This window comes from Arachis stenosperma, chromosome 9 (assembly GCF_014773155.1).
Source record: "Arachis stenosperma cultivar V10309 chromosome 9, arast.V10309.gnm1.PFL2, whole genome shotgun sequence".
In the NCBI taxonomy this organism is placed as follows: Eukaryota; Viridiplantae; Streptophyta; class Magnoliopsida; order Fabales; family Fabaceae; genus Arachis; species Arachis stenosperma.
Genome location: NC_080385.1, coordinates 15,568,977 through 15,594,451, shown reverse-complemented (window position 1 = coordinate 15,594,451; position 25,475 = coordinate 15,568,977). Strand labels below are relative to the sequence as shown.

Here is a 25,475-nt window from a genome sequence, read left to right as displayed (position 1 = left end):
TATTTTTTATCTTTCAATAAATGTCATTGCAATATGCTTTATATGATTGGGTGAAGTGATGAACACGTTTTTTCGTAATAAACTCCGCGAAGATTTTCATAATCTTCTGAAAATTGAATTGGACCGATCTATTCAATTAAGTTTAGTGTGAATTGGTAGGTCATTTTTTTGATCTATTCAATTAAGTTTAGTGTGAATTGGTAGGTCATTTTTTTGGTTATGAAAGTTATGCATGTGTTATGTTTTGTTATGGATTTTGAAAGTGCTAGGCAAATATGTGGGAGAGTTTTTGTGAGTTTTGGTATGAAGAAATTGGACCATTTGATTTTTTTTGGGTAAAAAATTTTGTTCACAAATCAGACGATCCATTTTACATGGAGGAAAGATTTGAATTTTGATAGAAGCTAACTGGACCATCCGTCTTCTATATGTATTAAATTTTTTTTTTTATTTTTCAAAAATCAAATCGGACGGTCCAAATTGATTATTATATATTTTTTTTTGAATGAGCTTAAACTAATCGCTGGTCCAATTTATAAATATGTGTGTGTAACGCGTAAACTACTTATCAGATCCCTCTTCTTCTTCTTCGGCTTGTTCTTCTTTCTTATGCTCCCGTATCTCTCTTCTTTGGTATGAAGAAAAAAAATTGATAGTAAAGTTTCTGTTTTTGTTTAGGTGAGTGAAAGAAATGGATGATAGAGTTCTTTTAAAAGTGTATTATTTTGGTCAGATTTTATTACAAACATTTGAAAGAGTAAAATTTATTTGTGAAGATCCGTTAGATGTTGTTATTCCTTTCACAATCTCATTTGAAGAGCTCAAAGGTGTGATTTGTGAGAAGATAGATTTTGAGATGTCAAGAAAAATATCATGCATTTTATATAGATATCACATACCAGTATTTGGTGAATTCGTTCAATTTCAAACTAAATATATAACGGACGAAGCGAGTATACAAGAGATGTTTTCAATGTATATTGAAAGTCGTGCTCAAATCTCGTTCATCGAGTTGTACATTGAATTCGAACAATTTGAGGCCGACCGAAATATTGTACGGGAAGATTACAATAGTGACAGTGAGGAAGAGTTCGAAAGCAATTACGAAGTTGTTAGTCCAAACGGAGATGAAGATCAAGGTGACGGCACTATGGCTCCAAATGTGACAGACGTGGCAAATGCACTCGCAAATGAAGTGCCGTTTGAGGAGCCATCTTTCATGCGAGTTTTGGATTTGGAAGCCATGTATGCTCCGGAGTTTCCAAACAAGATCATACCGATCAACAACATAATGTGGCACATCACGTACCTCAGTATACTATTTTCATCAGTCAACTGTAAACGTTCTTTTAAATCTCGACGCCACGTCAGTTTTATGCAGCTTCATCTACAGTCCGACTTTCTCAGTGCAACCCCAAATTGGTGCAAACACTCCGCCTCTAAAACTTCAAAACTACTTAGAGTCATCCCTGTGACTGGAAGACCATCCGTCGGAAGACCAAAAATTATAGCCACGTCTTCCAGCGTTACAGCACATTCACCAACCGGAAGGTAAAATGTATGTGTGTCTGGGTGCCACCTTTCGACTAGAGCATTTTACCAGTGTTTTCTGACATTGGACTACTCCAATCTTGGACACATGATAAAAACCAATAGATTGTAAATGCTCCTCTACCCTATCATTGTACCGATCCGAAGGGACATGGTGATCACATGTCAACATCCGTAAACTCTACAAAAACATAACAAATTATTAGTCAAATCATTAACAATTACTAATTTACTACTAAAATATAATAATTTTCTAACTATAGCAACTAATTTATTAATCTCATGCTAAATTTTTTGTTAATTACTAAATTTAGTAATTACTATGTTAACCTATCAATTAATTAACTATCATTATTGAAAAAATTTCACAACTAACTAAACAAGAAATATTAATTAAAATTCCACAACTATCATAGATAATTTTACTAAATCTAATTAAAACAAATAATTTTACTGAATCAAATTTATTAAGTAATAATATTTTAACTTTTAAATTTAATTAATAATCTTAGAGATTATTTCTAACTTACTACAAATAATAATAACTAATAGATACTTCCAATTTTTATCTAACTGATAATACCACTGTAATAATATTAAAACCTCAACTATAATAACATATTTATGTCAATTAAAAAGTTAACAATAAACAAATAATTATTACCAAAAAAACAAATACATTATATTTTACAAATCCTAATTATTAATCGAAGTTATCAACATTATTCCAAAAAAAAAATTATATACCGATTTAGTTTATTTATTGTTACGAAAAATTACTATAATTTATAAAATTATAATTTCTAAAATTAATTATAATAGTTAACTAATTAATTATAATTTCTAAAATTATTACAAAAAATTCTAAACAAGTATTTTTTATTACTAATCTATTATATTAGAAAAAATTCTAAACAAGCATTAACTACATTTAAACATACATATTTTTAACTATTATTTAAACATATATTCCTAAATTTTTAAAATTAATTATAACAGTTAACTAATTAATTATAATTTCTAAAGTTATTACAAAAAATTATAAACAAGAATTAACTACATTTAAACATACGTATTTTTAACTATTATTTAAACATATATTCCTAAATTTCTATCAATAATAATAATAATAATTCTGTCACATATATGTTTTTCAGTTCAGCTTCTAACAACAACAATTATAATTAAATTTTTAAGAATAATAATTATAATTTTGAAATATAAAAAATTTAATAAATAAACTTATATAATTAGAATGACTGAGATATTTTACAACATGAAATTTAGGACGATCAATATCTTTAGATTTTTGTTTCTTTGGCATTTTAATTTTTTTTTCAATGAAGTAGATGAAGAACTTGTTCAAGGAGGAAGAAGAAGAGAGAATGGCTATTGGGTGAAGATGACGGTGAAAGTGACTCGGAAAGTGGGTGTAAATGTAGTAAAGTGAGTGTGTTGGGTTAGAGGGGCACCTTTTTGTGGGGAGCAACGCGCATGCGACATGTGGCTGAAGAGGAACAATTCGAATCGCCTGTTTTGTCAATAGAAAATTGGACCGTCCGATAAGTCATCTCCAACTTACACCATCCGATTATTCCATCGCTGACACCACACGTCTCCATAACGGAGTTCTATTCCATTTTAATCTTTGTGTTAAAATTAAAAAGTGTAAATGGGTCTCTTGTGAGACAAAAAAATAAAAAATCACCTGACAAAAGAAGGAAAGATTGGTAAAAAAATCTATCAAACCGATTGAATCAATCAATTCCTCATGTTTGAAAAGTATTAAAGTAAAAAAATAATTCTATTTTTTTAAAATAAATTTTAATTTTATTTTGGATTTAAATTCATAATTAAAATAGTTAATTTGATAAATGAAATGAATAGTGTGTTTTTTATTATTTTATTTGTGTAATTTTTTATTTATCTATATTTATTTATTAAGAATAATTTTAATATTTCAATCTTTAATAATGCTAGAGTTGCAAATCAATTTTTTTTGTATAATTTACTTTGAACACGTGAAAACTAAAATTCTCTTAAAAATTGAAAATAACACTTTTATTATAGGTAAAAATTTAAGTGCAGTCGACTTTACGTATAGTTGATATATAAAAATTATTAAATAATTTAATTAATTTGACTAAATTTTCATCTAAAAATTTTCAGATATAATCAACTTCACTTGAATTTTTGCCTTATTGTATTCCAAACTAAAAAATTCTTTTGTTTGAGAATTCTATTCAAAGGTATTTCAAACACAATTTTATTTTCGATTTTTTGAATTACTAAAAAACAAAAGCAGAACACGCCTTCTCTCTCTCGCAAGTCACAATTCACCAACGAAAGCCCCCCTTATCTCTCTCTCACAATTCACCTGCCCATGGCCCCATGCTAAACCCTATCAGAACGCCACCACTTTCGCCGCCGGCGGTGACAGACAGCGGTCGACGTCGTCGCCTCTCGAAGGTCTGATCGGCCCTCGCCTCCTGGATCCTCTTCTCCTCGACGTCGCCAGAAGGTCTGCTCGGAGTTGTTGGCGTCGCAGTCTCCATCGTCGTCATCAAGCCAGTCTCCGTCGTCGGCCCTGAACTCGTCTTCTCTGTCCTCGTCATCAAGCCCTCTCTCTCTGTCCGAGCTCACTTTCCTTCCTCCTTCGTCGCCGGTAAGCACGCTTCAATTTTTGTCGTTGCTAATTTTCTGAAATAATGGTTGATGGTTGATTTGAATGACTGTTGAATTTTTTTGCTGAGTTAATTTGTCTGAGTTAACCTTGTTGACGGGGTTCTGAATTGGGGTTGATGGTTGATTTGAATGGTTGTTGTTGATTTTGTATTCTGAATTGGGGTTGTTACTAATGTTATTCTGAATTTAGTTTGGATGCTTGGCTTGGATTTTTTGCTTAATTTTTCTGATTTTCTGGCTTTGGAGGCTGAGTTTTCTGTTTTTGGATTCTCAGTTTTTTTTGTTGAATACTTATTAGAAGTCTGATGAAATTTGTTGTGAGTTTAGTTGCTGATGTTTTGAGTTTTTGTGTAAGTTTATATTTTTTATTGTTGAAAATTTTTTTATTCTAAATTTTTGTTGTTGATTGATAAGTATTGTTGCTGATTACTTAATTAGTTAATTAGAACTTAGAAATTATTTAGAAATGTTTTATTTTGTGAATTTTTAATGATAAAATACGTATAAGTTATTATGTCAAATTACAAAATTTTAAATTTTATTAGTTTAAAAATAATAGAATTTGGATATTTGAAATTATATATTAATCGATTCAACTATGGTTCGATCTCGGTTGTACTATTGAATCATTGAATCTGTCACTTGACCGATTCGATTCTCACAACCTTTTAGTAATAAATACTTAAAATGTGCATTGGAGTTTTGTGTTGTCTCATGAACTGATCTCTGTTGTATTTTTTGTCTGGCTCTAAAATATTGATTTAAAAATCTTGTTAACATTTATATGCACTCTTTAGTTTATACTTTGTTGATCAGGGAGACATCTAAAATAGTTCAGTGGTATTCAATTTTAAAAGCAATAAAATAAAAATAACTTATTATGAGAAAAAAGATAAAATCATATATAATTATTTAATTATGACTGGCTTAACTAGTTATCTATCGGTTGAATCAGTAACCCATTAACCAAGCACTCTAACTGGATTGATTGTTGGTTTGGATTTGATAACTATGTTTTTAATTGTGATTGTGTTAGTACGTTGTTATTTGTTAGTGACACTAATCAAAGCAAATCATGCTTTGTTGAATGTTAAAGTCTTCTATTAAACAAGGTCAAAGAAACACTATTTCGACCCTATTAACGTTCTCTCGTTTAACTTAACTTTTGTGGTCGCTGTTTTTCAATTATTTAATTTTAATTTGTGGTTTGAGGTTTCAAATTATGCTGTTTTAATTTTAGTGTTGTTCTAATTTTAGTTTGTGCAGTTCTAATTTTAGTTTAGCGTTCTCTATTCTTATTTTATTTTTTTGTGATATTTCTGCAGTTTGATAATAGTAAAGTGACAGCATTCTTGAACAGAAGTTGGAGTTGATGAAGGTCTTGGTGAAAAACCGAAAAATCGAATCAAATCAATCAATTTCAATTCAGTTTGGTTGGCCTAAAAAAAAATCAAACCAAACCAAACCAAACCAATTAATTTTTTTACAATTGGATCGGATTTTCTTTTTCTAAAAACCAAACCAAACCGCGCTGCGAACACCCACAGTATCCATATCTCCTCAACAGAAACAAAGGACACTAACCACGAATCCACAATTAGCATTGACCTGCCCTCGCCAGCTCACCTTCTTGAGCCACCGCCATGACCTCACCGAGTCTGCACAGATCATTTCTCCGCTCCACCAAAACCCTAATCACCCTGTCCTCTCACCGCATCATCTCCTTCAATTTTTCACAAAACCCAAACCAACAATCTTTCTATTCTTCTCGCTCCAATTCCCCATTTGAGTCTCCATCTAGAGTCCAAAAGCTCATAGCTTCCCAATCGGACCCTCTTCTCGCCAAAGAAATCTTTGAATGCGCCTCTCGCCATCCCAACTTTCGCCATTCTTACTCTACCTACCTCATTCTCATCCTCAAATTGGGCCGCTCAAGGCAATTCTCCCTTGTCGATGACCTTGTTCGACGCCTCAAATCCGAATCCTACCCAATCACTCCTACCCTGTTCTCCTACTTGATTAGAGTCTATGGCGAAGCTGATTTACCCGACAAGGCCCTCAAAACCTTCTACACTATGCTTCAATATGGTTTCAAACCTTTGCCCAAACACCTCAACCGCATTCTTGCGATTCTTGTATCCCACCGCAACTTTGTTCGACCTGCATTCGATCTCTTCAGGGATGCTCATAGGCACGGTGTGTCATCCAATACTCAGTCCTACAATATTCTCATGCGGGCTTTCTGTTTGAATGGAGATGTTAGCATTGCCTACCACCTGTTCAACAAAATGTTTAAGAGAGATATTGTTCCTGATATCGAGTGTTACCGGATTCTGATGCAAGCGATGTGTAGGAAGAGTCAAGTGAATGGAGCTATGGATTTGTTGGAGGATATGTTGAACAAAGGGTTTGTTCCTGATTCTTTGACTTACACCACTTTGTTGAACAGTTTGTGTAGGAAGAAGAAGCTTAGAGAAGCTTACAAGCTTCTTTGTAGGATGAAGATCAAAGGGTGCAATCCTGACATAGTTCATTATAATACTGTTATATTGGGGTTCTGCAGGGAAGGGCGCGCCCATGATGCTTGTAAAGTTATTGTTGATATGCAGAACAATGGGTGCTTGCCTAATGTTGTGTCATATCGAACTTTGGTTGGTGGGTTATGTGACAAAGGAATGCTTGATGAGGCAAATAACTATATGAAGGAGATGTTGTCTAAAGGTTTTTCTCCGCATTTTGCTGTTATTCATGGCCTAGTAAAGGGTTTCTGCAATGTTGGTAAGATTAAGGAAGCTTGTGGAGTTCTAACCAAATCGCTTGAGCATGGGGAAGCTTCTCATATGGATACCTGGGCGATCATAATACCTTTAATATGTGAAGTGGACAATGGTGTGAGGTGCAGAGATGTTTTGGAGCAAGTTCTCAAGATTGAAATAACAGGTCATACTAGAATAGTGGATGCTGGCATTGGTTTGGAGAACTACTTAATTAGGAAGATACGAGCCGATTCAAGAGCATCTTAATGCAGGTTTTTGTCCCCCATGTTGGACCAGCTTCATTTTTAGTTGAAAATGGGTTTAAACTCTATCTGTGGAGTGCAGACACGCTTATTATTTAATTGCAAAGATGCATGAACCAGAACAAAATGTAGTCAGCTTGATGGCCTTCAGCTCAGCAAAGGCAATTTCAGATTCATGAGAGGGAGACATTTGGACGTCTTAGGACAAGCTGTCCTCAGTAAGGGTGCCCCAACATGCAACATGAGGAGTGAGCACTTTGGAAAGGCTACAAGGTGCTGCAGAGGACAATGTGGCTCAAGGCAGATGTTCTTGTCTTCTTGACTAGCGTAATTTGATTGTTGGGCCTACTTGCATCAGTGAATGTGTTCCCGTGGATACTGGACTCCTGGAGAAGCCGTGCAGCATTCTCCTGTAAGTATAGAGGTAGTTGGCTAGTGGCTGAAATAGGCAGATTCTGCTCATGTGACATTAGTGTTTGTCGAAGTTAGAACTTGTAATAATGGACGGTTCTAAAAATGCCTTAACATGGAAGCTTCATGGAAATCGCCAATTGTTTTTGTTATTGAAAACAATTTATGGGCTATTTGGAATTTGGATGTCACATCGGCAACTTCAATTCCTCAGGAACGGAAGAACAGACCAGCATTTGGAATGCCAGGAATTTAGGTTGATCGAATACATGTTTTGAAGTTCAGGGAAGTCGGAAATGATGCATAAGAAAGAATTCCAAACCAAAGAATTCATTTGATATGGTTTGAGCAGTCGTATTGTAATTACAGTAGTTTTTCATACATGATAATGATAATAATATGTCATTTTCCTTGTTGGTGATGTTTCTCTCTTGAATGTAGAGAACCTTGCCTTTTTGAGTAAAAATGAACGTCTAACAAGTAACAATGCTTCTAGACAAGAATGTCATTCATGAAACGCATTATGAGGTTCTCAACGTCAAGAAAGATTTAAGTTATGAAGAAATCCGTGCTAGTTACTGCTCTGCCATACTCAGTTTACATGCTGATAAGCTGTTGAAATCTTCTGATGCATCCGGCAGCAATCAAACTAGCGGAGATAGATTTCTCAAAGTACAAAAGGCGTGGAAAGTTCTTGGCGATTCAAGCTTTTGTTTATTTTATGATAATGAGCTTTGAAGTTCAAGGCGTGATGTCTAGGCTGTTGATGTTGCAGAAGATTTAAGCTTAGAGGATATGATGGGTGAAGATGACGGAGAAGCATTGGAACTGTTTTATCAGTGCAGATGTGGAGATTATTTCTCTATAGACTCATTGGAATTGCATAAAATGGGGTATTCCTTATTGAGGGATGAAAGTAGAATATCTATATTGAACAATGATTCTTTGCTAGGATTACTTATTCTTCCCTGCGGATCATGTTCTCTAAAAGCTCGTCTGGTAATCAATATGGATGGACATTGAAATTGTTTACATATTTTTTTGTGGTGGTGACAATGATTGAGAATTTGAAGTTATTAACATTTTTTATATGAAGAGAGCAAACCAATAATATCTCCTCCTTGGATAAAAGTTCATATAGCATAAACTTGAGTGCCATTTGAAATGTAGAATTTGGATTATATGAAGTTAATTTCGGTCTCAAGTATGCTGACTCACTATAATGACTCTGAGTAAAATGTTCATGGCTAAATGTAAGGATTTAGAGTATGATATTCACCTTCTGTAAGTATGAATATGCAAAATTTTATTGAAGTGTGATATTATTTTGTTGATGAGTCATTACTTATACATACAATCTATTTGCAAATTGTCTATTATTATGTACAAGGAACTTCTAATTTCCATTCTGTATAAATCATGAGTTTTCTTTTTTTTTTTTTTTTTTTCCTTCAGTTCCAGTAATCTAGAGAACCACTTTTTATCAACATAGGCCTGACTTTGTCCACTTGAAACTGAAAAACCAAAACAAACTTTCATTAGTTTTAGTTGAATATTTTACTTGGTGCCTCTTGTATGTATGATAGCAATAAAAAAGGTAAGAAAATTTGAAAAGCAATAAACAGTGGCCTCATTGTTAAGTTTTCAATCTTATCTTTTTGAAAATTGGAGGTGCTTACATAGTATTGTACCCTCAGATTTCTGACACAACTCAGAGCAAGTATCCTGCAAATTAATACGTGAAAAAAGAAATTAAAGCTTCTAAAATAAGAACTTACATGTATTGTTTTCAATCCTCCTTAATCTTTTATATATAATGGTGGTAAAAGCTGTATCCATTCAAAGCATAGTATGTCACAACATAGATAATACCTAAAGTTGACAATAAAATCTTATATTCTTTTGAAAAGTTTTACTAAGTTTTGGAATTGCAAAGAAGGAAAAACCAAAACAAGCTTTTCAAATTTATATGCATAAAGGGAGTCGCAAAGATGATGAAACTCAATGGATTTAAACGACTAAACCTTTAGATCATAGAAGTTTTGATACCATGTCATGAACTACTTCTTCCAAAAGTTTAAGTTTATAAGAAGAAGTACATTAATATTATATCTCTAAACTCTATTATAACTCTCTCAAATACTAGAAAGGAAGGAGAAGAGGGTAGAGATCAAATTCAAAATATCAAAGATACTGCAGAAAAAATATAACAACCAACAATGATCCATGCATAATAATCTGAGTGGAAAAAAAAAGAAAAAAGAAAGAGAATGCCACATTGTGAACATACAGGTGCGACACTTTCTAATGAATGATGTCATAACTCTTCCATCCACTGATAAGCCAAAGCTTGCATGCTGGCATTACCATGCACAAGCATTGACAAGTGACTAATCAGACTAAATTTGAAAATTTTGGAGCATGAATTCTAGGTCAATGTATGAACACATAAGTAAACATATTTCAATACCATGTCAGTAACAAATTTGAATCTAAGTTGCTACTCAAACATCAAAATGAAATACTCTGGAACCACCTTTTGAATGTTGAGTTTGATGAATAGTTGTGCATCCTTGTGTTGCTCATTATCATCAATCAAATCCTGTAACTGCAGGTCTTGCAATGATACATCATAGTTGCTTGTCCAATCCCCATGATATCGGCCGTCACCCTGCTTGCGTTCTTGCCAATCTAAGTTTGATCACACACAATTGCTAGCTTCAGAATATGAAGCAGAAAAAGAGAAGATGGAAGACACCACCTTGTATTACAATTTTTGCTTTGTATATATATCATAGAGATCAGCTTTGATACACTATTAGCATAAAAATTTGAATCTTTTAAGGTGACCAATTTGCTTGAAAAAGCAAGCTTACTGTATTGTACTCTCAACTTATTGAGATATATTTAGATGATACTTTGTTTGTTTCACAATATCTATCATTTTGTAAGTTTTGGAATATTCATAAGTCAATTATACAATTTATTACCAGATTTATTGAATTACAAATGTATCAAATTTCCAAATTTACTCTAATAATCAACTGTTCAACATATTCAAGATACATAAGCACACATAGAAACAAACAAACAAACAAGGGTGAAGAACTTAAAGAGAAGGTAGTGAAGAATGAAGAGTGAAGAAAATAGTTAATTAGTTAGTTACCAATGGAGAGTGGAAGTTATCATTTCTTTTGGTAGAGGCGACGGCATTGTTGGAATGAGTGAGATTTCAACTGAGAGTGCAACCTGATGGTGTTGGAATGGTGGCATGGATTGAAAACTGAATTGAAGATCCTTGGGGACACCAAATTTGAAGCTTTGGTCAGAACAAAGGATAACTCACTGAAAAGAAGAGAACAACACAAGTGATATTTATCTTTGGTTTTATGGGTTGAAACCAAGGTTGCGAGAACCGAACCAGTTAATGAATCGGTCGAGTGACTAGTTTAATGATTTAATAGTCTAACCGAAGCGAACTGTAATTAAACCGGATTAATTAAATATAAATGAAATTATTAAAAATTTAATATATAATTTTAAAATGCATAATGTTTCATCTTTAAAACAACAAATTTTTAATCAGTTTCTAATCAACAAGGTAACAACTAAAATATTAACACAGAATCAAAACAATAGTACAAAATTAAGTAAGAAAGTTAACAACAATCAACAATAATTGAAGCAGAACAAAAACAATAATCAACAATCAACCCCTAATTTTTTCCAATGATTACATATAGTGATACAAATACATGTATTTTGAAAAACTCTGTTCATTGTTCCAGTAACAGAAAAGCTTAAAGAAGCTTGAATCTAGAATTGAACAACTATATCTGAGCTTTGAGGTGTTAAACAATCCATCAAAAGAGTGAGATTTCAGAAATAAAAACACTTCTATTCTATCACGAGCATAAATATCTTCATCAAGGCACCCTCACATTCAATTAAATAAAACATATCTTCTGCTACAAGACCTGTAGATTTAATAAACAAAAGATATATCATGTATGCATTGTGGCAATTCAGCAATGGAATAAACATTTAGAAGGATAATATATTAATATTAGCCTTAAGTAATATGAAAGAGCAAAAGCTAACTTCCAACACGTAATATTCCATGATAGTTGTTTACAAAGTCAAAATGCAGGAGCCTTAGAATGAAAGATTTGTTGTGCTTCAGAAAAAAGGAATACAAATAAAATTTCATCTCAGTGAATCACAAGTTCGACAAAGTTAAGAAGCAACAATCTTAATAGTTGTGTATAACTGGAGTATCAAGAAAAGTTCAACAGAATCATTCAATTCAACTATTATTTCAGAAAAACAGCAACTCAGAACAAGCAAAAATTAACAAAATCAGTATTAACTACTATTAACTCAGCAACTCAGAAGCAGATAATCAGTAAACCCAGTCTTATTAACAAAGGTATTAACACAATCAGCAACTCAGTATTATTAACAAAAGTACAAAACAAGCAAAAATAATTTCAAGCAGCAGTGCTTACCAGCGGCGAGAGAGGAAAGGAAGTGACGGCGACGGAGGAATGGGAACTGACGGCAACGGAGGAACCAAAGAGAGCTCGGACAGAGAGCGAGAGAGAGATCGAAGAGGGACGTTGAGCTCGGACAAAGACAGGGAGAGAGAGAGAGAGCTCGAAGAGACCACGACCGACCAACCCTTCGCGACGGCGACGCCCCGAGCTCACGCAGACCTTCCTGCGATGACAGGAGAGGAACCAGGACGAGCAGAGCTTCCACACGCGACGCGGCACCCACGGTCTGTCCCCGCCGGCGGCGACAGCACCCTCTACCGGAGGAGAAAAGTTCGGCGATGACTTTGAAGATGGATGGTGGCTGCGGGCTGCATTCGAACTTCGAAGGAGGTTTGGGGTATTGGGTTGGGTTCTTCAGAGAGAGAGAGTGGGGTGGGTTGGGTATTGGGCATTTCTGAAATTTTTTTTTTTGAAATTCAAAACGGCGCCGTATCCGTCACTCTCAAAAAACAATTTGCTACGAATATTACTGTTATCCTAAGTTCAACTAAATAGATCCAAGAAGCAGACGTAGCGTCACGCGTGAAGAAGAAGAAGAAGAAAGCATGAAAAAGGATCCCGGGAATCTAATGGATTTGATTAAACTTGATTGGTAAATCACTTAGATGTGGAGTTTTATTGATAAAAAAAATTCGATCGATTTCGGCAATTCATTGGTAATCACCGATTCAGTCGATTCTTAGACCAATTTTTTGCAACGCAGTTTTCATCATCACTCGAACTAACCGAATGAATGATCGGTTTCTAATTAATTCGGTTAAACCGAACAATTCGATTCAGTTTTCAGAATTAAGATTTTTTATATCCATAGTTTTTCAACTGTGTTTACATGTTTTTTTTTTTTCTCCTTTTCATTTTTTGTATTGTTTTCTTTTTCTCTTTTTTTTTTTTGGGTCATTTTCTTTTTCTTCTCTTACATCTTTTATTTTATCTCATTCTATTTCTTCTCTTTGTTTTTTATATTTTGAAAAATTTTATGAAAAAAATAAAAAATTCTATTTAATAGGTCATCATTTAAAAATTTATTATCAAAATATCACATTTTTTAAATTATTTATCTTAATATTACTTTTTTATTATGGTAGCATTTTATATTTTTTTTGCTTGTTGACTAGAGATGTCTAATTCGACAAAAAATGATATCGATACAAACAATTTGAAAATGGTAATAATATGGTAATAAATTTTTAGAACAATGATATATTAAAAAAACTACAAAAAATAATAAAAAAGAATAAAAATGGATAAGAAACAAATGGGAGCTTGCTTAATGTTGTGTCATATCGAACTTTAGTTGGTGAGTTATGTGACAAAAGAATGCTTAATGAGACAAATAACTACATAAAAAACAGAGACAACATAATGAACTACCTTCAAGGCCACCCGAAGACGTGCATTTCTCCTTGGCATTGAGAGCATGCCGACAGAGCGGGGTAGTAATAGTGGTATCAGCAACACCTATGCAAGCTAAGAACAAGAACAGAGACAATAAAATGAACTACCCTCGAACCCACCCGAAGACGTGCATCACCCCCTGGCAATGAGAGCACGCGGGCGGATCGAACTTATTAGTAGTAGCAGAACCCTCGAGCCCATCCGAAGACGAGCACGCGGACAGATGAAAGTAGTAGTAGTAGTATCAGCAACACTCGTCCAAGCTAAGAATAAGAAGAATAAAGATAATAAAATGAACTACCTTCGAGCCCACCTGAAGACGTGCATCTCCCCCCGGTAGTGAGAGCACGCGAGCGGATCGAACTTGGTAGTAGCAGCAACAGCAGCAGCAGCAGCAGCAACAGCAGTAGTATCAGCAACACTTGTCCAAACTACGAACAAGAAGAATAGAGAAAATAAAATTAACGACAATCAAGCTCACCCGAAGACGTGCATCTTCCCCTAAAGGTGAGAGCACGCGGGCGAAGTGGGGGATCGAACTTGGTAGTAGTAGAAGTATAGTAGATCCGTGGGCTACGCATAGTCTCCATTTTAAAGCTATTTTGGCATTAATTATTTATAAATTCTAGCACTTCAGATTACATGTTGCAATTAATTAATTTTTTCAAATTTCTATTATTGTTTTCCTTTCTTCATGAATGAGATTAACTGGATTTTGGAACAATACCTTCAATTTTCTTACTTATCATGAGATTTGAATCTATGTTTATATTCTTTTTAAGATTAGCCTAACTGATGTAGTACATGGGTTTTAATTTACGCTATTGTTTTTCTCCTAATTTTTTATTTCCTGATAAGCAAAACAGATGCACTTTGTAACAACAAGTTTTAAACAATATGCATAACACATTTTTGTAGTCTTCATTTAGAATATTGAATAGTTTATTTGGTCAAAATTATTGTGAAATTCTGATGCTAAGAATAGTATTCATTCTCTTATTTTGCTGTAAATTTTTCTTCTCTGATAACATGTTTAGTTAATTACGATGAACTTGTCTTTGAGGAGGATTTGTTAAGTCTTCATATTAGTGAACCTGGTTGAGATAATCACTGTCTGATCAAAACTTCTTTCTTGATGGTAGGCATTGAAACAAGAATTCGAGAAGAGAGGATGATCGGGTATATGCAGAAAACATATCACCAATGGTAACAATAACTACTTGAGTTTGACTTTGAATAATTTTTTAATTAGACCATAACTTATTGAGCCGCTGAATGAAAGACATTTTTTTGTTTATTGGAATAGAAGAACTCATTTAATGCATATATGTAACCATAGTTCAAAGAATAAAATTATTATCTAAGTATTTTCAAGTTCATTCATTTATGTATTCCTTTACTATAAACACCGATTATGGTTTGGCATTTGGACAAAGGTCCAAATTCCATGCTGGATTACCCATTAAATTGAACTTGCATTATTCTTTATATAGCAAAAATACACATCAAGGATACTTTTATTACCCCTTAAGCTTTGTTGAATGTTCAAGTCCTCTATTAAACAGGGTCGAATAAATACTATTAATGTTCTCTCATTTAACTTAACTTTTGTGGTTGCTGTTTTTCAATTATTTAATTTTAATTTGTGGCTTGAGGTTTTAAATTATGCTGTTTAAATTTTAGTGTTGTTTTAATTTTAATTTGTATTGTTCTAGTTTTAGTTTAGTGTTTTCTGTTCTTATTTTATTTTTTGTGATATTTCTGCAGTTTGATAATAGTAAAGTGACAGCATTGGTGAAACAGAAAGTGGAGTTGATGAAAGTCATGGTGAAAAACTGAAAAATCGAATCAAATCAATCAATTTTAGTTCAGTTTGGTTGACCTCGAAAAAATCAAACGAAACCAAACCAATTAATTTTTTTACAATAGGATCGAATGTTTTTTCCCCCTAAAAACCAAACCAAACCGTGCAATGAACACCCACAGTGTCCATATCTCCTCAACAGAAATGAAGGACACTAACCACGAATATATGACAACCACAATTAGCATTGACTTGCCCTCGCCTGCTCACTTTTTTTATCCACCACCATGACCTCACCGAGTCTGCCTGTATCATTTTTTCATCCCACCAAAACCCTAACCACCCCGTCTTCTCATCGCATCATCTCCTTCAATTTCTCACCAAACCCAAACCAACAATCTTTTTATTCTTCTTGATCCAATTCCCTAATTGGGTTTTCATCTAGAGTCCAAAAGCTCATAGCTTCCCAATCGGACCCTCTTCTTGCCAAAAAAAAAATCTTCAAATGTGCCTTTCACCATTCTTACTCTACCTACTTCATTCTCATCCTCAAATTGGGCCGCTCAAGGCAATTCTCACTTGTCGATGACCTTGTTGGACGCCTCAAATCCGAATCCTACCCAATCACTCCTACCTTGTTCTCCTACTTGATCAGAGTCTACGGCGAAACTTATTTACCCGAGAAGGCCCTCAAAATCACCTACACTATGCTTCAATATGGGTTCAAACCTTTGCCCAAATACCTCAACCGCATTTTTGAGATTCTTGTATCCCACTGCAACTTTGTTTGACCTGCATTCGATCTCTTCAAGGATGCTCATAGGCACGGTGTGTCACCCAATCTAAGTCCTACAACATTCTCATGTCGACTTTCTATTTGAATGGAGATATTAGCGTTGCCTACCACCTATTTAGAAAAATGTTTAAGAGAGATATTGTTCCTGATATCAAGTGTTACCGGATTCTGATGCAGGCGATGTGTAGGAAGAGTCAAGTGAATAGAGCTGTGGATTTGTTGGAGGATATGTTGAACAAAGTGTTTGTTCCTGACTCTTTGACTTACACCACTTTGTTGACCAGTTTGGATAGGAAGAAGAAGCTTAGAGAATCTTACAAGCTTCTATGTAGGATGAAGATCAAAGGGTACAATCCTGACATAGTTCAGTATAATACTATAATATTGGGGTTCTGCAGAGAAGGGAGTGTCCATGACGCCTGTAAAGTTATTGCTGATGTGCAAAACAATGGGTGCTTACCTAATGTTGTGTCATATCAAACTTTGGTTGGTGGGTTATGTGACAAAGGAATGCTTGATGAGGCAAATAACTACATGAAGAAGATGATGTCTAAAAGTTTTTCTCTGTATTTTGCTTTTATTCATGGCCTAGTAAAAGGTTTTTGCAATGTTGATAAGATTGAGGAATCATGTGGAGTTCTAACCAAATTGCTTGAGCATGGGGAAGCTCCTCATATGGATAACTATGGAATTATAATACCTTTAATATGTGAAGTGGATGATGGTGTGAGGAGCAGAGATGTTTTGGAGCAAGTTCTCAAGATTGAAATAACATGTCATACTAGAATAGTGGATGCTGACATTGGTTTGGAGAACTACTTAATTAGGAAGATACGAGCCGATCCAAAAGCATTTTAAAGCATGCTTTTATCCGCCATGTTGAATCAACTTCATTTTTAGTTGAAAATGGGTTTAAACTCTATCTGTAGAGTGCAGACACGTTTATGATTTAATTACAAACATGCATGAACTCATTATAATGCAAAAAAATGAAGCTATCTTGGTGGCCTTCAGCTCAGCAAAGGCAATTTCAGAATCACGAAAGGGAGACATTTGGACGTCTTAGGACAAGCTGTCCTCAGTAAGGGTGCCCCAACAAGCAACATGAGAAGTGAGCACTTTGGAGAGGCCACAAGGTGCTGTAGAGGACAATGTGGCTCAAGGCATATGTTCTTGTCTTCTTGACTAGCGTAATTTGATTAATGGGCCTACTTGCATCAGTGAAGTTGTTCCCATAGATATTAGACTACTGGAGAAGCTGTGCAGCATTCTCCTATAAGTATAGAGGTAGTTGGCTAGTGGCTAAAATAGGCAGATTCTGCTCATGTGACACTGGTGTTTGTCGGAGCTAGAACTTGTAATAATGGACGGTTCTAAAAATGCCATACCATGGGAGCTTAATGAAAATTGGCAATTATTTTTGTTTTGGAAAACAATTTATAGGATATTTGGAATTTGGATGTCACATCTCATGGCAACTTCAATTTCTCATGAATGGAATAACGGACCAGCATTTGAAATTCCAGGGATTCGAGTTGATCGAATTCATGTTTTGTAGTTCAGAGAAGTCGGAAATGATGCATAAGAAAGAGCCAGGGGAGATGGACTAACTATATAAACCTAACTACTTTATAGAGGTTATTAGTTATTCTTTTTCTTTTCCTCTCTCATTTATCACCAAAGTTTGTGGAACTATTGTCAATAATGATAAGATTACAAGAACCATATATATCCATTTGATATACTTACAAGGACAAAGTATTTGATGCATATTTTTATGAGAGTTACATTTGATGGATCAGCCTTAAATATTTACGGAATTGTGCCAATTTATTTTTCGTATTTATCCATTAGAGACAAAACTTTATATATTCTTTAAACAACCCCGCACATGATTACAAAATCAGCAACACTTGTCCAAACTAAGAACAAGAAGAACAGGGATAATGAAGTGAACTAACTTCGAGCCCAACTGAAATGTGCATCTCCTCCTGGCAGTGAGAGCACGTGGGCAGATCGAACTTAGTATCAGCAACACTCGTCCAAGCTAAGACCAAGAAGAATAGAGAAAACAAAATGAATTAGCATCGAACTCACCCGAAGACATGCATCTCCCTCGAACTTGGTTGTATCAGCAACACTTCTCCAAGGTAAAAACAAGAAGAATAGAGACAACAAAATGAACTACCCTCGAGCCAACCCAAAGACATGCATCTCACCCTAGCAGTGAGAGCACGATGGCAGAACATGATAGTAGTAGTGGTATCACCAACACTTGTCCAAGCTAAGAACAAGAACAAAGACAAAAAATGAACTACCCTCGAGTCCACCCGAAGACGTGCATCTCTCCTTGGCCGTGAGAGCACGCGGACGGATCGAAAGTTATAGTAGTAGTAGTAGTATCAGCAACACTCGTCCAAGTTAAGAACAAGAAGAACAGAGACAATGAAATGAACTACCCTCAAGCCCACCCGAAGACGTGCATTAGTAGTTGTAGTAGTAGTAGTAGTAACTCTACTGATCTCGATCTGTAGGTCGAGCATAGTCTCCGTTTTAAAGCTATTTTGTCTTTAGTTATTTATAAATTCTAACACTTCAGAATATTTTCAAATTACTATTATTGTTTTCCTATCTTAATGAATGAGATTAATTGGCTTTTGGAACAATACCTTCAATGTTCTTACTTATCATGAAATTTGAATCTATGTTCATATTCTTCTTGATATTAGCCTAATTGATATAGTATATGGGTTTTAATTTATGCTATTGTTTTCCTCCTGATTTTTCAACTTTGGATAAGCAAAACAGATGCACTTTGTAACAACAAGTTTTAAGCAATCTGCATAACACATTTTTGTAGTCTTCATTTAGAATATTGAATAGTTTATTTGGTCAAAATTATTGTGAAACTCTGTTACTAGAGAGTAGTATTTGTTCTTTTGTTTTGCTATGAATTTTCCTTCTCTGATAACATGTCTAGTTAATTATGATGAACTTGTCTTTGAGGAGGATTTGTTAAGTCTTCATATTAGTGAACCTGGTTGAGATAATCACTGCCTGATCAAAACTTCTTTCTTGATGATAGGCATTGAAACAAGAATTCAAGAAGAGAGGATGATTGGGTATATGCAGAAATCATATCATCAATGGCAACAATAACTATTTGAGTTTGACTTTGAATAATTTTTTAATTAGACCATAACTTATTGAGCCACTGAATAAAAGATATTTCTTTGTTTATTGGGATTGCAGAACTCATTTAGTGCACAAAACCCTGTCTTCGCATCGCATCATCTCCTTCAATTTCTCACAAAACTCAAACCAACAATCTTTCTATTCTTCTCGCTCCAATTCCCCATTGGGTCTCCATCTAGAGACCAAAATCTCATAGATTCCCAATCGGACCCTCTTCTCGTCAAAAAAAATCTTCAAATGTGCCTCTCACCATCCCAACTTTTGCCATTCTTACTCTACCTACCTCATTCTCATCCTCAAATTGGGCCGCTCAAGGCAATTCTCGCTTGTCGATGACCTTGTTCGACACCTCAAATCCGAATCCTACCCAATCACTCCTACCTTGTTCTCCTACTTGATCAGAGTGTATGGCGAAACTGATTTATCCGAGAAGGCATTTAAAATCACCTACACTATGCTTCAATACGGTTTCAAACCTCTGCCCAAATACCTCATCCAAATTCTTGAGATTCTTATATCCCACCACAACTTTGTTCGACCTGCATTCGATCTTTCAGGGATGCTCATAGGCATGGTGTGTCACCCAATACTCAATCCTACAATATTCTCATGTCGACTTTCTATTTCAATGGAGATATTAGCGTTGCCTACCACCTATTCAGCAAAATGTTTAAGAGAGTATTATTCCTGATATCAAGTGTTACTGGATTCTGATGCAGGCTATGAGTAGGACAAATCAAGTGAATGGAGCTGTGGATTTGTTGGAGGATATATTGAACAAAGGGTTTGTTCCTGACTCTTTGACTTATACCACTTTGTTGACCAGTTTGGGTAGGAAGAAGAAGCTTAGAGGATCTTACAAGCTTCTATGTAGGATGAAGTTCAAAGGGTACAATCCTGACATAGTTCAGTATAATACTATAATGTCGGGGTTCTGCAAGGAAGGGAGTGTCCATGATGCCTATAAAGTTATTGCTAATATGCAAAACAATGGGTACTTGCCTAATGTTGTGTCATATCGAACTTTGGTTGGTGGTTATGTGACAAAGGAATGCTTGATGAGGTAAATAACTACATGAAGGAGATGTTGTCTAAAAGTTTTTCTTTGCATTTTGCTGTTATTCATGGCCTAGTAAAATGTTTCTGTAATGTTGGTAAGATTGAGGAATCTTGTGGAATTCTAACTAAATTGCTTGAGCATAAAGAAGGTCCTCATATGGATAACTAGGGAATTATAATACCTTTAATATGTGAAGTGGACGATGGTGTGAGGAGCAGAGATGTTTTAGAGTAAGTTCTCAAGATTGAAATAACATGTCATACTAAAATAGTGGATGCTGACATTGGTTTGGAGAACTACTTAATTAGGAAGATACGAGCCAATCCAAGAGAAATTTAATGCAGGTTTTTGTCCCCCCATGTTGAACCAGATTCATTTTTAGTTGAAAATAGATTTAAATTCTATCTGTAGAGTGCAGACGTGTTTATGATTTAATTATAAAGATGCATGAACTCATTATAATACAGAACAAAATGTAATCATCTTGGTAGCCTTCATCTCAGCAAAGGCAATTTCAGAATCATGAAAGGGAGACATTTAGATGTCTTAGGACAAGCTATCCTCAGTAAGGGTGCCCCAACATGCAATATGAGAAGTGAGCACTTTGAAAAGGCCACAAGGTACTGCAGAGGACAATGTGGCTCAAGGCAGATGTTCTTATCTTCTTGACTAGCGTAATTTGATTGTTGGGCCTACTTGCATCAGTGAAGGTGTTTCTGTAGATACTGGACTACTGGAGAAGCTGTGCAGCCTTCTCCTATAAGTATAGAGGTAGTTAGCTAGTGGCTGAAATAGGCAGATTTTGCTCATGTGATGTTGGTGTTTGTCAGAGCTAGAACTTGTAATAATATACAGTTCTAAAAATGCCATAACATGGAAGCTTCATGGAAACTGGCAATTATTTTTGTTTTGGAAATTAATTTATGGGCTATTTGGAATTTGGATGTCACATCTCATGGCAATTTTAATTTCTCAAGAATGGAATAACGGACTAGCATTTGGAATTTCAGGGATTCAGGTTGATCAAATATATGTTTTGTAGTTTAGGGAAGTCGAAAATGATGCATAAGAAAGAGCCAGAGGAGATGGACTAACTATATAAACCTAACTACTTTATAGAGGTTAGAAGTTATTCTTTTTCTTTTCCTCCCTCATTTATCACCAATGTTTGTGGAACTAGTGTCAATAATGATAAGATTACAAGAACCATATATATCCATGTGATATACTTACAAGGACAAAGTATTTGATGCATATTCTTATGAGAGTTACATTTGATAGAGCTGCCTTAAATATTTACAGAATTGTCCCAATTTATTTTTTAATTTACCCATTAGAGACAAAACTTCATATATTCTTTAAACAACCCCGCACATGATTACAAAATCAGCAACACTTATCCAAGCTATGAATAAGAAGAACATTGATAATGAAATGACCTACCCTCGAGCCCAACTGAAACGTGCATCTCCTCCTGGCAGTGAGAGCATGCCGGCAGATCGAACTTAGTATCTACAACACTCGTCTAAGCTAAGACCAAGAAGAATAGAGACAACAAAATAAATTAGCATCGAACCCATCCGAAGACGTGCATCTCCCTCGAACTTGGTTGCATCAGCAACACTCCTCCAAGGCAAGAACAAGAAGAATAGAGACAACAAAGTGAACTACCCTCGAGCCCACCCGAAGATGTGCATCTCCCCCTGGCAGTGAGAGCACGTCGGCAGAACATGATAGTAGTAGTGGTATCACCAACACTCGTCCAAGCTAAGAACAAGAACAGAGACAAAAAAAGAACTACTCTCGAGCCCACCCGAAGATGTGCATCTCCCCCTGGTAGTGAGAGCACGCGGGCGGATCGAAAGGTATAGTAGTAGTAGTAGTATCAGCAAAACTCGTCTAAGCTAAGAATAAGAAGAACATAGACAATAAAATGAACTACCCTCGAGCCCACCTGAAGACGTGCATTAGTAGTTGTAGTTATAGTAGTACCTCTGTTGATCTCGATCCGTAGGTCGATCATAGTCTCTGTTTTAAAGCTATTTTATCTTTAGTTATTTATAAATTCTAACACTTCAGAATTTTTCAAATAACTATTATTGTTTTCTATCTTAATGAATGAGATTAATTGGCTTTTGGAACAATACCTTCAATGTTCTTACTTATCATGAAATTTGAATCTATGTTCATATTCTTCTTGATATTAGCCTAATTGATATAGTATATGGGTTTTAATTTATGCTATTATTTTTTTCCTGATTTTTGAATTTTGGATAAGCAAAACAGATGCACTTTGTAACAACAAGTTTTAAGCAATCTGCATAACACATTTTTATAGTCTTCATTTAGAATATTGAATAGTCTATTTAGTCAAAATTATTGTGAAACCCTGTTACTGGAGAGTAGTATTCGTTCTCTTGTTTTGCTGTGAATTTTCCTTCTATGATAACATATCTAGTTAATTATGATGAACTTGTCTTTAAGGAGGATTTGTTAAGTCTTCATATTAGTGAACCTGGTTGAGATAATCACTGCCTGATTAAAAATTTTTTCTTGATGGTAGCCATTGAAACAAGAATTCAAGAAGAGAGGATGATTAGGTATATGCAGAAATCATATCATCAATGGCAACAATAACTACTTGAGTTTGACTTTGAATGATTTTTTAATTAGACCATAACTTATTGAGCCACTGAATAAAAGGCATTTCTTTATTTATTGGGATTGTAGAACTCATTTAGTGCACAAAATTTTGTCTTCACATCGCATCATCTCCTTCAATTTCTCACAAAACCCAAACCAACAATCTTTCTATTCTACTCGCTCCAATTCCCCATTAGGTCTCCATTTAGAGTCCAGAAGCTCATAGATTCCCAATCGGACCCTCTTCTCGCCAAAAAAATCTTCAAATGTGCCTCTCACCATCTCAACTTTTGCCATTCTTACTCTACCTACCTCATTCTCATCCTCAAATTGGGCCGCTCAAGGCAATTCTCCCTTGTCGATGACATTGTTTGATGCCTCAAATTCGAATTCTACCCAATCATTCCTACCATGCTCTCCTACTTGATGAGAGTCTATGACGAAGCTAACTTACCCGACAAGGCCTTCAAAGCCATCTACATTATGGTTCTATACAGTTTTAAGCCTTTGCTCAAACACCTCAACCGCATTCTTGAGATTCTTGTATCCCACCGCAACTTTTTTCAACCTGCATTCAATCTCTTCAGGGATGCTCATAGGCACGGTATCTCACCCAATACTCAGTCCTACAATATTCTCATGCGAACTTTCTGTACGAATGGAGATATTAGCATTGCCTACCACTTGTTCAACAAAATGTTTAAGAGAGATATTTTTCCTGATATCGAGTGTTACCGAATTCTGATACAGGCGATGTGTAGGAAGAGTCAAGTGAATGGAGTTGTGGATTTGTTGGAGGATATATTGAACAAAAGATTTGTTCTTGACTCTTTGACTTACACCACTTTGTTGACCAGTTTGGGTAGGAAGAAGAAGCTTAGAGAATCTTACAAGCTTCTTTGTAGGATGAAGATCAATGGGTGCATTCCTGACATAGTTTATTATAATATTGTTATTTTGGGATTCTGCAGGGATGGGCGTGCCCATGAGGCCTGTAGAGTTATTACTGATATGCAGAACAATGGGTGCTTGCCTAATGTTGTGTCATATCAAACTTTGGTTGGTGGGTTATGTGACAAAGGAATATTCGATGAGGTAAATAACTACATGAAGGAGATGCTGTCTAAAGGTTTTTCTCTGAATTTTGCTGTTATTCATGGCCTAGTAAAGGGTTTCTGCATTGTTGGTAAGATTGAAGAAATTTGTGGAGTTCTAACCAAATCGCTTGAGAATGAGGAATCTCTTTATATGAATACCTGAGTGATCATAATACCTTTAATATGTGAAGTGGACGATGGTGTGAAGAGTAGAGATGTTATGGAGCATGTTCTCAAGATTGAAATAACAGGTAAGACTAGAATAGTGGATGCTGGCATTGGTTTGGAGAACTACTTAATTAGGAAGATACGAGCCAATCCAAGAGCATCTTAATGCATATTTTTGTCCCCCATGTTGGATAGCTTCACTTTTAGTTGCAAATATGTTTAAAACTCTATCTATGGAGTGTAGACATGCTTATGATTTAATTGCAAAGATACATGAACTCATTATAATGCATAACAAAATATAGTTAATTTGGTGGCCTTCAGCTCAGCAAAGGCAATTTCAAAATCATGAAAGGAAAACATTTGGATGTCTTAGGACAGGCTGTCCTCAATAAGGGGCTCCCAACATGCAACATGAGGATTGAGCACTTTAGAAAGGCCACAAGGTACTGCATAGGACAATGTGGCTCAAGGCAGATGTTGTTGTCTTCTTGACTAGTGTAATTTGATTAATGGGACTACTTGCATAAGTGAAGGTGTTCCCATGGACACTGGATTATTGGTGAAGCTGTGCTGCATTCTCCTATAAGTATAGAGGTAGTTGGCTAGTGGCTAAAATAGGCAGATACTGCTCATGTGACATTGGTGTTTGTCGAAGCTAAAACTTGTAATAATGGATACTTCTAAAAATGCCTTAACATGGAAGCTTCATGTAAATTGGCAATTATTTTTGTTATAAAAAATAATTTATGGGCTATTTAAAATTTGGATGTCACATCTCACGGCAACTGCAATTCCTTAGGAATGGAAGAATGGACCATTATTTGGCATACTATAGATTCAGTTTTATCGAATACATGTTTTGAAGTTTAGGAAAGTCGAAAATGATGCATAAGAAAGAGCCATAGGAGATGGACCAACTTTATAAACTTAACTACTTTATAAAGCTTAGTAGTTATTCTTTTTCTTTTTCTCCCTCATTTTATCACCAATGTTTGTGAAACTAGTGTCAATAATGACAAGATTACAAGAACCATATATATCCATGTGATATACTTACGAGGACAAAGCATTTGATGCATATTTTTATGAGAG

At 35.0% G+C, this 25,475-nt stretch overlaps 3 protein-coding genes, 1 long non-coding RNA gene and 3 pseudogenes across 4 annotated transcripts; 5 read left to right on the top strand and 2 right to left on the bottom strand.

The window, feature by feature from the left end:
• Nucleotides 1-3,847: 3,847 nt before the first annotated feature.
• Nucleotides 3,848-8,087, top strand: LOC130948579 (pentatricopeptide repeat-containing protein At4g01400, mitochondrial-like). Its single transcript, XM_057877354.1, has 2 exons — nt 3,848-4,216; nt 5,562-8,087. The coding sequence occupies exon 2, from the start codon at nt 5,880-5,882 to the stop codon at nt 7,257-7,259; it is 1,380 nt and encodes a 459-aa protein (XP_057733337.1). The 5' UTR covers nt 3,848-4,216; nt 5,562-5,879; the 3' UTR covers nt 7,260-8,087.
• Nucleotides 8,088-8,152: 65 nt separating this feature from the next.
• LOC130948580 (uncharacterized) lies at nt 8,153-8,689 on the top strand. The gene is given in 1 exon segment (XM_057877355.1): nt 8,153-8,689. A coding segment is annotated over 1 exon segment (537 nt).
• A 318-nt stretch (nt 8,690-9,007) lies between these two features.
• Nucleotides 9,008-10,721, bottom strand: LOC130949133 (large ribosomal RNA subunit accumulation protein YCED homolog 2, chloroplastic-like). The gene is made up of 4 exons (XM_057877945.1): nt 10,712-10,721; nt 10,203-10,357; nt 9,346-9,391; nt 9,008-9,180 (listed from the first exon to the last, which is right to left on the bottom strand). The coding sequence occupies exons 1-4, from the start codon at nt 10,719-10,721 to the stop codon at nt 9,008-9,010; spliced, it is 384 nt and encodes a 127-aa protein (XP_057733928.1).
• Nucleotides 10,722-11,368: 647 nt separating this feature from the next.
• LOC130948581 (uncharacterized) lies at nt 11,369-12,988 on the bottom strand. Its single transcript, XR_009073101.1, has 2 exons — nt 12,175-12,988; nt 11,369-11,643 (listed from the first exon to the last, which is right to left on the bottom strand). It is a non-coding gene; the product is annotated as an uncharacterized LOC130948581 (long non-coding RNA).
• A 2,720-nt stretch (nt 12,989-15,708) lies between these two features.
• On the top strand, nt 15,709-17,075 carry LOC130949132 (pentatricopeptide repeat-containing protein At4g01400, mitochondrial-like; annotated as a pseudogene).
• A 1,247-nt stretch (nt 17,076-18,322) lies between these two features.
• On the top strand, nt 18,323-20,811 carry LOC130949131 (pentatricopeptide repeat-containing protein At4g01400, mitochondrial-like; annotated as a pseudogene).
• Nucleotides 20,812-22,202: 1,391 nt separating this feature from the next.
• Nucleotides 22,203-24,546, top strand: LOC130949130 (pentatricopeptide repeat-containing protein At4g01400, mitochondrial-like; annotated as a pseudogene).
• The last annotated feature ends 929 nt before the right edge of the window (nt 24,547-25,475 follow it).

Coding starts and splice junctions, on each gene's coding strand:
- LOC130948579 (XM_057877354.1), top strand. CDS start 5,880: ATGACCTCACCGAGTCTGCACAGATCATTTCTCCGCTCCACCAAAACC.
- LOC130949133 (XM_057877945.1), bottom strand. Junction 9,392..10,202: donor TCAAACTCAACATTCAAAAG/GTGGTTCCAGAG, acceptor ATTAATTTGCAG/GATACTTGCTCTGAGTTGTG. Junction 9,181..9,345: donor ATCTGAGGGTACAATACTAT/GTAAGCACCTCC, acceptor TTGGTTTTTCAG/TTTCAAGTGGACAAAGTCAG.